At 46.4% G+C, this 10,892-nt stretch overlaps 1 protein-coding gene across 1 annotated transcript in view; it reads left to right on the top strand.

Annotated features, from left to right (window-relative positions):
- RNF169 (ring finger protein 169) overlaps positions 1-10,892 on the top strand; it is a 64,078-nt gene extending 53,186 nt beyond the window's left edge. The window contains exons 5-6 of the mRNA XM_013006186.2: positions 3,401-3,500; positions 4,425-10,892. Of these exons, the coding sequence (XP_012861640.1) occupies positions 3,401-3,500; positions 4,425-5,609 (1,285 nt within the window). The 3' untranslated portion in view covers positions 5,610-10,892. The remainder of the gene's footprint in view (positions 1-3,400; positions 3,501-4,424) is intronic.

Raw genomic sequence — 10,892 nt, 5'->3', positions numbered from 1 at the left:
GAGAATGATGGGGGCGACAAATGTACAAATGTGCTTGACATACCATTAATGGATGGAGGTATGGAGTGTTATAAGAGTTGCACGAGCCCCCAATAAAATTATATATATATATATATATATATATAAAGCCCAAACGTACTGGATTGCTTGAGACTAGAGGACTTCCTGAAACTATAACACAGGTACATTTTAAACCTTACACCTATCCCTTGAGGTCACCTTATAGGTAAATGACAGATTGGTTAAAGAATAAAGTAATCTATGAGCAATGAACTTCTTTAAGACAAATCATGTAAGATGTAGAGATGGTTTTTCCTTTTTTTAGATGATTTTTCTTAAATGATAAAAAAATTTTAAAGTACTGGAAAACAAAGATGAAAAGACTGGGGTGGGGGTGAGTGTAGGGCAATTAGAGTAGTGGAAATTGTCTACTGGCGAGGAATGAGTGGGTGAGCATAGGGTTGGACTGCTAGCTACCAGGCGTGCAGTGGGGTCCCGAGGTGCTGCAGAGGAGAGAGTGGGACGGTCTGCTCCCTGACGATCTCCTGTCTTGGAAACCCTTTGAAACCGCTCTGTCCTGTCCTACAGGGTCACCGAGTCAGAGTCCACTCAGTGGCAGTAGGGCTTTGTGAAACATATATTCGACATTACTGAATCATCTGTAGAAATTGTTAGATGGGGACTTGACTTGCTGTGTAATCTTTCAACTGCTGACTCATAGTGACCCCCTGGGGGTTTCTGAGACTATTAACTGTTTTCGGGAGCAGAAAGCCGAGTCTTTGCCCTGAAGAGTGGCTGATGGTTGTAAACCGCTGACCAACGCACAACCACTACTCCGCCAGGGCTCCTCTTCACTTTATATACAATAGAATATGGTTTTTGTTTTTCTAAGAAAGAATATTTGAAGACATAATGACGAAAACTTCCCAAATTTGATGTAGGTCATGAATACAGACCTCTAAGACTATCAAACCCCATGTCAGAGGCACATTATAATCAAAGTTTTGAAAGTTTGACAGATCCTGAAAGCAGCAAGAAGGAAGCACAGGAGGGAAATCCACCGCTTCTTAAGAAGTGAGGGAAGCAAGCAGGCACATCACACTGAAGTGCTGCCGCAAACATTGCTTTCTGAGTCCCCCCTGAGAAGTCTTGAGCTTTGTAAGATGCAAAGATGTTGGATCAAGTTTAACTGCCTGTGCTGCCCTTTTTCACCTCAAAGAATCGGGAGTGATTGGCAACAGAGGTGGTGCCCACGTTTCCCACTGGTCTCTCAGGCCACCAGGGAAGGAAAGAACGTGCACGCTAGAGAAGGACAGAACAGGGGGGGATGACAGTAAGTATAGAGAATAGAAGCCACGCTGGTCCCAGGCATCCCGAAGGTATAAGAGGCAATTTATAATCAGAGTGCCATTTTTGTTGTTTAAATAATTTCAACTCTTGGAGTGCATAATTTAAAACTATATGCTAATAAAAAGTTTTAAAACCTGAAAAAATGTGTTATGTTGTTAGGTGCCATTGAGTCAGCTGTGACCCATAGCAACTCTAAACAGAACGGAATGAAACACTGCCCGGGCCTGCGCCATCCACAGCTGTTCCGTGCCTGAGGCCATTGATGCAGGCACCGAGTCAGTCCATCTCGATGAGGGCCTGCCGCTTTTCTGCAGCCCTTCCACTTTACCAAGCATGATGTCCTTCTCCAGGGACTGGTCTCTCCTGAAAATGTGTCCCAAGTATGTAAGATGAAGTCTTGCCATCCTTGCCTCTGAGGAGCACTCTGGCCGCACTTCTTCCAATATAGATGTGTTTGTCCTTTTCTCCCTTATTCAGTGTCCAACTTTGACATGCACGTGAGGCAATGGAGAACACCACGGTTTGGGTCAAGCACACCTGAGTCCTCAAAGTAGCATCCTTGTTCTTCATTACTCTGAAGAGGTGTGAGGCAGCAGATATACATAATGCAGCACATCTGATCTCTTGACTGCTGCTTCCTTGAACATTGATACAAAATCCTGAGGTGAACCTTTTCTCCTTTCATCATGTTACCCGTTGGTCCAGTTGAGAGCACTTGGGTCTTCCTTCCACTGGTGTTGTAATCCATCGTGAAGGCCACAATCCTTGATCTTCATCAGCAAGCTCTTTAATTCCTCCTCATTCTCAGCAAGCAAGGTTAGAATGTCATCTACATACCGCAGGTTGTTAATAAACCTTCCTCCGATCCTGATGCTACATTCTTCTTCTTATAAGCCAGCTCCTCTGATGATTTGCTTAGCATGCAGATTTAACCATTGTGGTGAGAGGGCTCAACCCTGTCACACACCTTTCCTGATGTTGAACCATGCAGTGCTCCTCCCTTGTTTTGTTCGCACATGAAGTGTTTTGGAGTTTCCATTCTTCTCAAGGTTATCCACAGTTTACTGTGGTGCATACAGTCAGATGTCTTTGCAGTCAGTGAAACACAAAGATCTTCTGCTGTAAGATCTTCTCTGCTGTAAGCCAAGATCTGCCTCACCTCAGCAATGATATCCTTTGTTTTACGTCCTTTTGTGAATCCAGGGGGAAAAAAAAGTATGCTGAGTAAAATAAGTCAGAAACAGCATGATTTCACATGAAATATTTAGGGTCTAGAATAGGCACAAGCACAGTGGAGTTAGGCACAGGTAAAATATCAACAGCAAAAAGAAACAGTGGGACAGAAACAAAGGGGAATAAAAAATCTGAAGCACCCCTACTTATAGGGTAGGCTACAGTTATTTGCACATAAATTTGATACTGTTAAATTAATGTTATAATTAGGGTTCCGTGGAGTTGGGTTTGGGCTATAAAGTCATAATGAAACACATAAGACAAAAACCATGTATTCTTAAAATCTTGTACCATCCCCAAGACCGGGGGCTTTAGGGTTCCAAAGTAAACGACTTGAGGGAGGAGCTACATGTAATTTCCATTCCCTGCCTAAACATCCATTACATGACTATGTCTTTTGTAAATGCTTAAATATTTGTTTCATGGGCGATTTAGATTGCTTGAGGAGAGCTTGGGGCCCAATAAAAGGGAAAAAAATATTGAACGCAAAGGTGATTTAGCACCTCATTCGTCTTGTTGAGGGAGATGAAATACCCCGACATCACTTTAAGCAGGGACGACATAGCCATTGGTCTCACCTCATCTACACAGGGTCCAGTTTGGGAACCTCTCTTTTGACAGGATTTGCCCTTTACATGTGTTTGGATCTTTTTCATTTTTTATTATAGCCATTTATGCTGTGGCTGCCCCAAAGAATTGTCTGAATGGTGGTTAGGAAGAGCAAAGGGTAGATTCCAGAAGAGAAGAGATTGTTATCCTTTTTCCTTCGCTGGAATGCACGATGATTTTGACTCTGTCTCGTCTTACTCTTTTTCAGAAATTTAATCTCCAAGGTGGAGAGGAGTCCCATCTGCAGTGACACTGCCCAGGACAGAGCGAAGAGCAGACTCCGAGCAGCTCCAGCCAGCAAAGCCAAGGTAGACCGCCAACACAGGCTGCAGGGCTCGGACGCTCTGCCCCACATGACCTCTGCTCATGACCAGGAAGGGACTCGCAGACGACAAGTGACAGAAGGGGTCCTAGGCAGAGTCGTTAGGTTCTAACGGGAGCTGTAATAACCAAATGGGTGGAACTAGCGCCACCAGATAAACCTTTAAAAAGTCCTAGCTGTATATTGTTTGTAACAGATTTTCTATTTTATGTTTTCAGAGTATAGGGATTTTTATTAAATGGTGGGTGTTCTAGGTTAGAGATTTTTTTCCTTTTTTAGTCTCGCATCATTCTTTATTCCTTTTCATATCCCTCTCCTCCCATTTCCCCACCACCACAAGGAATTAATACATATGTATGAGGGAGCTTCAAGAATCTCATGGAAAAACTCCATTATCTTTTAATTCCATTTCCCCACAAACTTTTGAAGCCCCCGCGCATGCATGCATATAGTCATGAGTTACATAACATCTGCTCAATCAACGTCCAACTGCATATGTCTGTAGGCCCTGCCCCACAAACCCTGTTAGAGGGACACTTGGAGGTGCTCACAATCGGTCACAGCAGTAGTACTACTTTGCAATATGCATCGAAATCTTATGTTAAAGATGTGTTAGTGTACGTGGAAGGGTTTCACTTGTTTCACATAGAAAGGTGTACCGTATTGTGTCCCGAGAGAGACCTTTGACTGACATTAGATATAAACTGTACTTCCCATGTCCAAATTCAACTGAAAGACGCACTTAGGAATGGAACTCCTTCATGTTCTGGGGACTGCCTGTAGATAAAATGGTGTTCACACGGCATATGTTCATATCACATAGCATCCCATCACAGATTGAATCAGGGACTTTAAGTGACACACGGCTCTCGCTCTCTCTCTGTAACATTAAAAAAAAAATCTCTTCCAGGTCACAACTATGACTCCAGCATCTAACCCTAAAATTGGTGTTCTCTTGTCTACTCAAAACAACCGCTGCCTCTCAGCCCCTGACTTGGCCGCCGAGAAGCGTCTGCCCTTCAGCTCCCTCTCAGCTCTGGCTTCCCTGCAGAAGCCAGAGCGCTCCATCAGCCCCGAGAGCAACGACAGCATCTCTGAAGAACTAAACCATTTCAAGCCCATCGTGTGCTCCCCATGCACGCCTCCCAAAAGACTCCCTGACGGCCGAGTGCTGAGTCCCCTCATCATCAAATCCACGCCCCGCAACCTCAACAGAAGCCTGCAGAAGCAGACTTCTTATGAGGCCAGTCCATGGATCCTCAAAAAGTGGGAACAGATCTTTCAGGAACGGCAGAGCAAAAAGACCCTTTCAAAAGCCACTCTCACGTCTCTGCCCCCGGAAACAGGGGAAGACTTGCTAGTGTCTGACGTTACCCATTCAAGCAAGGAGAAGCCAGTTCTACCTTTAAATACAAGACTGTCCAGTGGGCAGTTTCTCTCAGAGTACACCGGGCCCACGCCCGCTGACCTGGATTTCTTCCCTTCCGTTAGCCAAGTGAAAGCCGGACAGGGCAGCGATAGTAAAAGGAACACTGCACTTTCATTGGAAGCCTGCTGTTCCCCAGAACTCAAGGGGGGAGCCAGTGGGACTCCTGTGGAGAGGGAGCCGAGTGAGAGGTCAGGCTCAACTCCAGAAGCCAAGCTAGACAGACCCTGTATCAGTATGGCCATGAAAAGCCAAGCCATCCATTCAGCGCTACCCAAAAACAATGTTGTGGTGGGGGGCCTCAAAACAAAGAAACAGCTGAAGGCTTTGAATCATTTGGACCTGCCGAATGGTGTCCTGGTGGACACGCGAGGTGAGGAGCAGCTGCCATGCCTGCGTCGGGGCCGGAAGAGACGCTGTAAGACCAAGCACCTGGAGCAGAATGGCTCCCTTAAGAAACTGCGGCAGACAGGGGGTGAGGTGGGCCTGGCCCCAGCGGACCCAGCGCTGCGAGAGATGGAGCAGAAGCTGCAGCAAGAGGAAGAGGATCGACAGCTGGCTCTGCAGTTGCAGCGCCTGTTTGACAGCGAGCGGCGGACTGTGAGTCGGCGCAAAGGAAGCGTGGACCAGTATCTTTTGCGGTCTAGCAACATGGCTGGGGCTAAGTAGCTCTAACATTGGACGGTGTTACTTACTTTCTCAAGGTCTTTGGACTTGGTCACTGATCCTGAAGAGCTGAGTGTTCTCGCTGGGGGTTCTCTTGTGGCAAAGGGCTGTTTTATAAGGTTCTGGGAGGCTCCAGGGTCGTTGTCATCAATATCCAAGGGAACTGTGTCCCTGCCTCTGCAGCCCAGACCAGAAGCACTCTCCATCCCCAGAGTGGCCCACCCTGAGGGCTCCTAGGCCAATCTGACAGCACCCCATGGACGGCCTCTTTCAGGAGAGCAGTGGCCAGTTAGCCATGGTAGAGGAAAGTGGGGTGCCGTCTCAAATGGATAGCCCTCCCAGCTTCTCTCTCTCTCTGGCTTTGTTTTAAATCAGCCTTGCAGATAAAAACGCAGTCTGTCTCTATGAAGGCAATGGATCAGTGTAGTTCTTGCTCAGATCTGAAATAATCGATGGTTAGGGTCCATCCCGTCACCCCCACCCCCGCCTCCAACCCGACCATGGCACAGATAGCTATAGCCTCCTCACTCAGTTGAGCTGACATGTCAACAAACATTAAGTTACATTCCCTGCTTAAAAATAACATTTGATCAATGGTGTTGTCATTGTTTAATTGGTCTTTCCAAGAGACCTAACATGTAAGTGCTATTAGCCCTGTTTTTTAGACGAAGAAACTGCAGTGCGGGTATCCCCGTTCTCGCAACTACTCAGTGGCATAGCCCAGACTGACTGCTGGGTCTCCTGACAACAAATCCCATGGATTTTCCACACTCAAAAGTTGCCCCTAATGGACTGCTACCCAGGGTCATGCTGGGAGGGCAGTGGTGGGGTGTCTAGGGAAAGCTGGCTGGGCAATGACCATCATAGGCCAGAATCCACAAGCAAAGCATGGAGATGGATGGAAAGTATAAATCTCTCTGGTACAGTTAGTTATCCCTACCCCCTGCAGTCAACAGCTTCCTGTTTTCCTGGGCGCACCAGCCTATTAGTACTCTTCACGTGGCCAAGGCTTATCTGCAGCATTGCTTTAAAATCCCCCAAATTTGGCCAGAAGTCAGGCAAAGAGCTGACCTGTCCTGTGTAAACCAGGCATCTAGCTGGCTGCAGCTGATAAGTTCAGTCCCGTGGGCCTTTGGGCGTTATTTTCCTGAGCAGCTGACACCATGTGTCTTTTGCATCCCTGGTGGTGCTTGGTGCTTCTGCCCGTCTGGGCTCATTGAGAATAAGGATTAAGGTATGATTGTATGGAATCTCAGAGGGACTGGCATTCCTGTGCATGTGTGAACTGTGACTAGAAAGTCATGTGACTGACATTTTAACAAACTCACCAGAGCTTATATATCTCCATATACATTGTCTCCTTTGAGTAGTCCCAGCAGCGGACGACATAGTTTCCCAAATGATGTTGCCCTTGCCAAAACGTTTCTGGAACTGTCCTCAAAGTCTAGAAGCAGACTCCTACAATTTCAGGACTGGAAGGAACCTTCATGGTCATTTTCCCCGACCACCTCCTGTTTCTAACTTAGAAGCTAAGCTTCAGGGCAGTGCTTCACTGACCAAGGTTCCTATAGCGCCTTCTCATGGTTTTTCTCAGGAGATTTGCCCAGGGCAAATTGTCAGCCTTTTGTTGTTACAGGAGAGAGAACTTCTCGTTTGAAATGGGTCATTTATGTGAAGCCTCTGGAAAAGAAGGTGGGTTATATGGAGGGTAGAGATGGGTTGAAATCACAAATGAGGAGCAGCTGTAATGAACCCCCAGTCATTTTCTCGTTCAGCGACGTCCCAGAGATGCCGTAAGCGTGGTGGTCATCGCTGAGATCCGTGGTGAAGACTCCTCGGTGACACTTTGTTAGGAACATCACTCACCCGGATGCATGTGGTCTGCACTCTCGGTGTTGGTCTGTGGGCACACAAATGTGCACTTTAAAAGCATACATCATTCTCTTTGCTTTCTCTTCATCCCACTTGGTTGTAGGTCCTGCCAGCAACACATGCCTCCCAGGGGCTGCTGGAGGGCACCTTAGTAGAAGAGCTGGTCCTGGTTCACAGAGGACAAGGGGGTGACCTTAACAAATAATGCCTAAAAGGAACGCTCCGGTACTGCCATCTCATAGAAACATCTCCCTTTTGATCTCAGTAGATACTATTGAAAGGTTAGTCCTATTGATAGTAGCAAAGACACTCATTTTTCCACTTACCACCTTTTCTAGAGAGCCAATAATTTGAAAAATGCGTCTCAGTTGGAACTGAAGTTCTCAGAAAAGAAAAAGATATTTTTAATAGACAAAGATATATTTTAAATATTTTCCCAAATTAACACTTTAAGAGATTGCATAGTAGTTAGCAACAAGTGTAGCTTCAGGTGCAGATGGAAGAACCACTTCTTGTTGAGCAGATATTCCAAATGCTAGGTCCAGCCTGCCTTTCTTCTGCACCGAATGTGGTGCCCAACGATAGCAGCAGCTGCTGTTTTCCAAGCTTCCGGTGCACAGTGGCCCGTCAGATGTAGGCAGAGCAGTTTAGATGAAGGCAGAAAGAGGCTCGGTCTTTAATCTGCTTGGCTTTGGAGAAGAGAGAAACCACTAAGGTAGTATTTGTATTTTAAGATGCTCCCCATATTTAATAACCAAAAACCTAAACCCGTTTTTCTTTCTTAAAAATGTCTGTCTGGTTGCTGGATTGTGAAGTTGGTCATAAATGGAATTATTGGCATGAGTTTTGGGGGGAGAGTGAGAACGAGAAAACATCCATGCGGGGAGCTTGTGAGCTAGATAGGGACTCTCACACAACACATAGGATTACTCCCAAGTCACTGAAGTCCAGCTCAGCATCCACACCGCCCACATCCTGCTCACTCTGTTCCTTGTGTGTATGCATTCTGTGATATATTTTTGTCTTATTAAAAGGGAGCTTTTGAGACGTGGGAGGGTGGAGGTCTTGCTGATGGAAAGACCAAGAAACGAGGTACCCTGGTGGTGGAGATCCTCGGGAACATGCTCAGGACGCATTGATGACATCCACCACAAGAACTCCTTTGGGCCTGTTGGACTGGTGCCAAAGCAGGATTATGCCTCCATTCCATGGTCCCTTTCATATCATTGCCTCCTTTTCAAAAGAGTTTCATATTCGGCTTAGGCTTGCTGGGAAAACCTTTCATAAATGACTTCATTTATTTTCTTAAAATTTAATTTTTGATTTTTCCTGAAGGAAGCAGTAGTGATGAACGTTTTCTATGTTTGTTGTACTTCACTCTCTGTAAAGGAACAGCGTCGTTAAAGAGAGTAAAACTGCTTAGTTAGTTGCTGTCTGGTTGCAAACTGATGACGAGAACGGGCCTGCCACTGTGCTGGACGATGGAGTTGGTGACCACCTGTGCTGTGCATGCTTTTGTTCCTGCGGTAGACAGTTCCCAGCTTCACACGCTTGTGACAACCTGTGTTGGGCTGTGGAGATGTAAGACGCAAAAAACAGCCCTGTTCTTGAGAATGTATTTCTAGATATGGCTGGAGACTTTGTTATTGCTCTTAAAAATAGGTCAGTCCTTTCAGTGGTGATATCGCTCAGTCCCATTGCAAATACTGCCCAGCACTCAGCACACACACTTTAGAGACCACGTCAGTATTCGTGAACTGGGCTGCAGCAGTGTTTTCCCAGCTCCTACGGGATCTCACCAAAGGAAAATGGATTTTCTCCTCCAGTGCTTACAGGGCAATAACATTTCTTCAGGAGCTGTTCTTAGCCCACACCCAACTAAATGAGGCAGGCTGACATGACTGCTGATGTGGTCAGAGGAGGCCCATACCTCGACTTAGCAACTCCGTGCCCTTCTCAGCCAGATGGCTCATCAGAGCCGGCGGCAACTTGACGTTTCTCTTCTTGTCCTTGCCTGGCTCTTCATTGAGATGGAGGCCCCTTCATCACTGTAGAGTGTTACAGCCAATGCTCATAGGATTCATCCAAGTGAGCTCTCCCCTCTTCTAACCAACGAGGAACATCACCTTTGCTAATGAGAATACCTGAGTTAGAATTAAGATGTACCCCTAGCTCCTACACACATACCCAGGTAGTTTGAATGATAGGGATCTGAAACTTTGGAAAGTAATAGATTTTGGGATCATTAACTACCACGGGTTACAACCCACACCTTCATTGAAAATGAAGAACTGCTCAGCCTTGACCTCATCGGTTCGCAGAATGACTTCTTGAGGCAAGCACAGCGAGGTCTGACTGCTGAGGACTCAAGGAGAACGCGTTTCGTACGCTCTTGGAGGAGGGTGGCCAGAGCAGGAGCTGTCAGCGCCGGGCAGTGGTCTTGAGGATGGTGGGAGCAGGGCAGGGGCTGAAGGGAAAATGCCAAGACTGACTGTGCTCCTTGTCCCATGGACTTGCAGTATTTTTTTTCTTCTTCTGAAGAAGAAAGATCGACTCATGCTGTTTTGTGAATAAAGGCTTTCTTAAATGTCTTTTAAGCAAGGGGCCAAATTTTCCAAACCTTCCTCTTGTGGGAGGCCGCCCCAAACCTGGCAGGCTCCCTCCCTACTTTTTCTGGTGTCTTAAATCAAGATATAGCAAAGCCTAGGTAACGTCTTCCTGTCCTCTCCTTTTGAAAACAGGCAGTGCACCCCTCAAACATCCAGCTCTTAAGAGTTCAAGAGTAGTGGACCCTCTTTGTGGATTAATATAGCAGCAGTCAGATGCTCCCCTTGTTGGCGCCACCCACTCCCCAAGCTGTGCCACCAGTGGGAGCAGACACTCACTAGGTTCCAGTTTATATTAAACGTGTCACCACCAACCCTTAGCCTCCAGGAGCACTTAAATGTTCTATTAAGAATAACTATGCAAGAGAAAGACGGGAAAACTATACTGCCAACTAATGGACCTCCACCCCTTGATTTGCTCTTTACTCACAATTCTTTGTATACATGCTGTTGCCCTTAGGACCTTTTCTCCTCCTGCCTAGAAATAGGAAATGGATTATGTATTGATTTGCTTCATCCTGCTCTCTGCATCCGAATCTGAGAAGGGGCCTGGATCCTGGTGGACTGCCACTGCTGTCTGCCTCATCGCCAACTCATGGAGCGCACTGGACAGAGACAGGGGCCTCGGGACAGGGCCTGCCCCGTCAAGGGACGTCTGCCAACAAACTGCCATGGAGCCACGCGGGGTGACATGTTACTGAAACTACCAAAGTGCATTCTTCAGTGTATGTCTGCCTGCTTGAGGAGAGGCCTAAATTGAGAATACAGTAAAAGTAAACTTGAAAAAAAAATAAATGTTCTGTTTTCA

The sequence above is a fragment of the Echinops telfairi genome, unplaced genomic scaffold (assembly GCF_000313985.2).
Source record: "Echinops telfairi isolate 266 unplaced genomic scaffold, ASM31398v2 ScPeMD7_1713;HRSCAF=2227, whole genome shotgun sequence".
Taxonomy (NCBI): domain Eukaryota; kingdom Metazoa; phylum Chordata; class Mammalia; order Afrosoricida; family Tenrecidae; genus Echinops; species Echinops telfairi.
The sequence above is the reverse complement of the archived record's forward strand: the minus strand, read 5'-3'. Positions and strand labels throughout refer to the sequence as shown.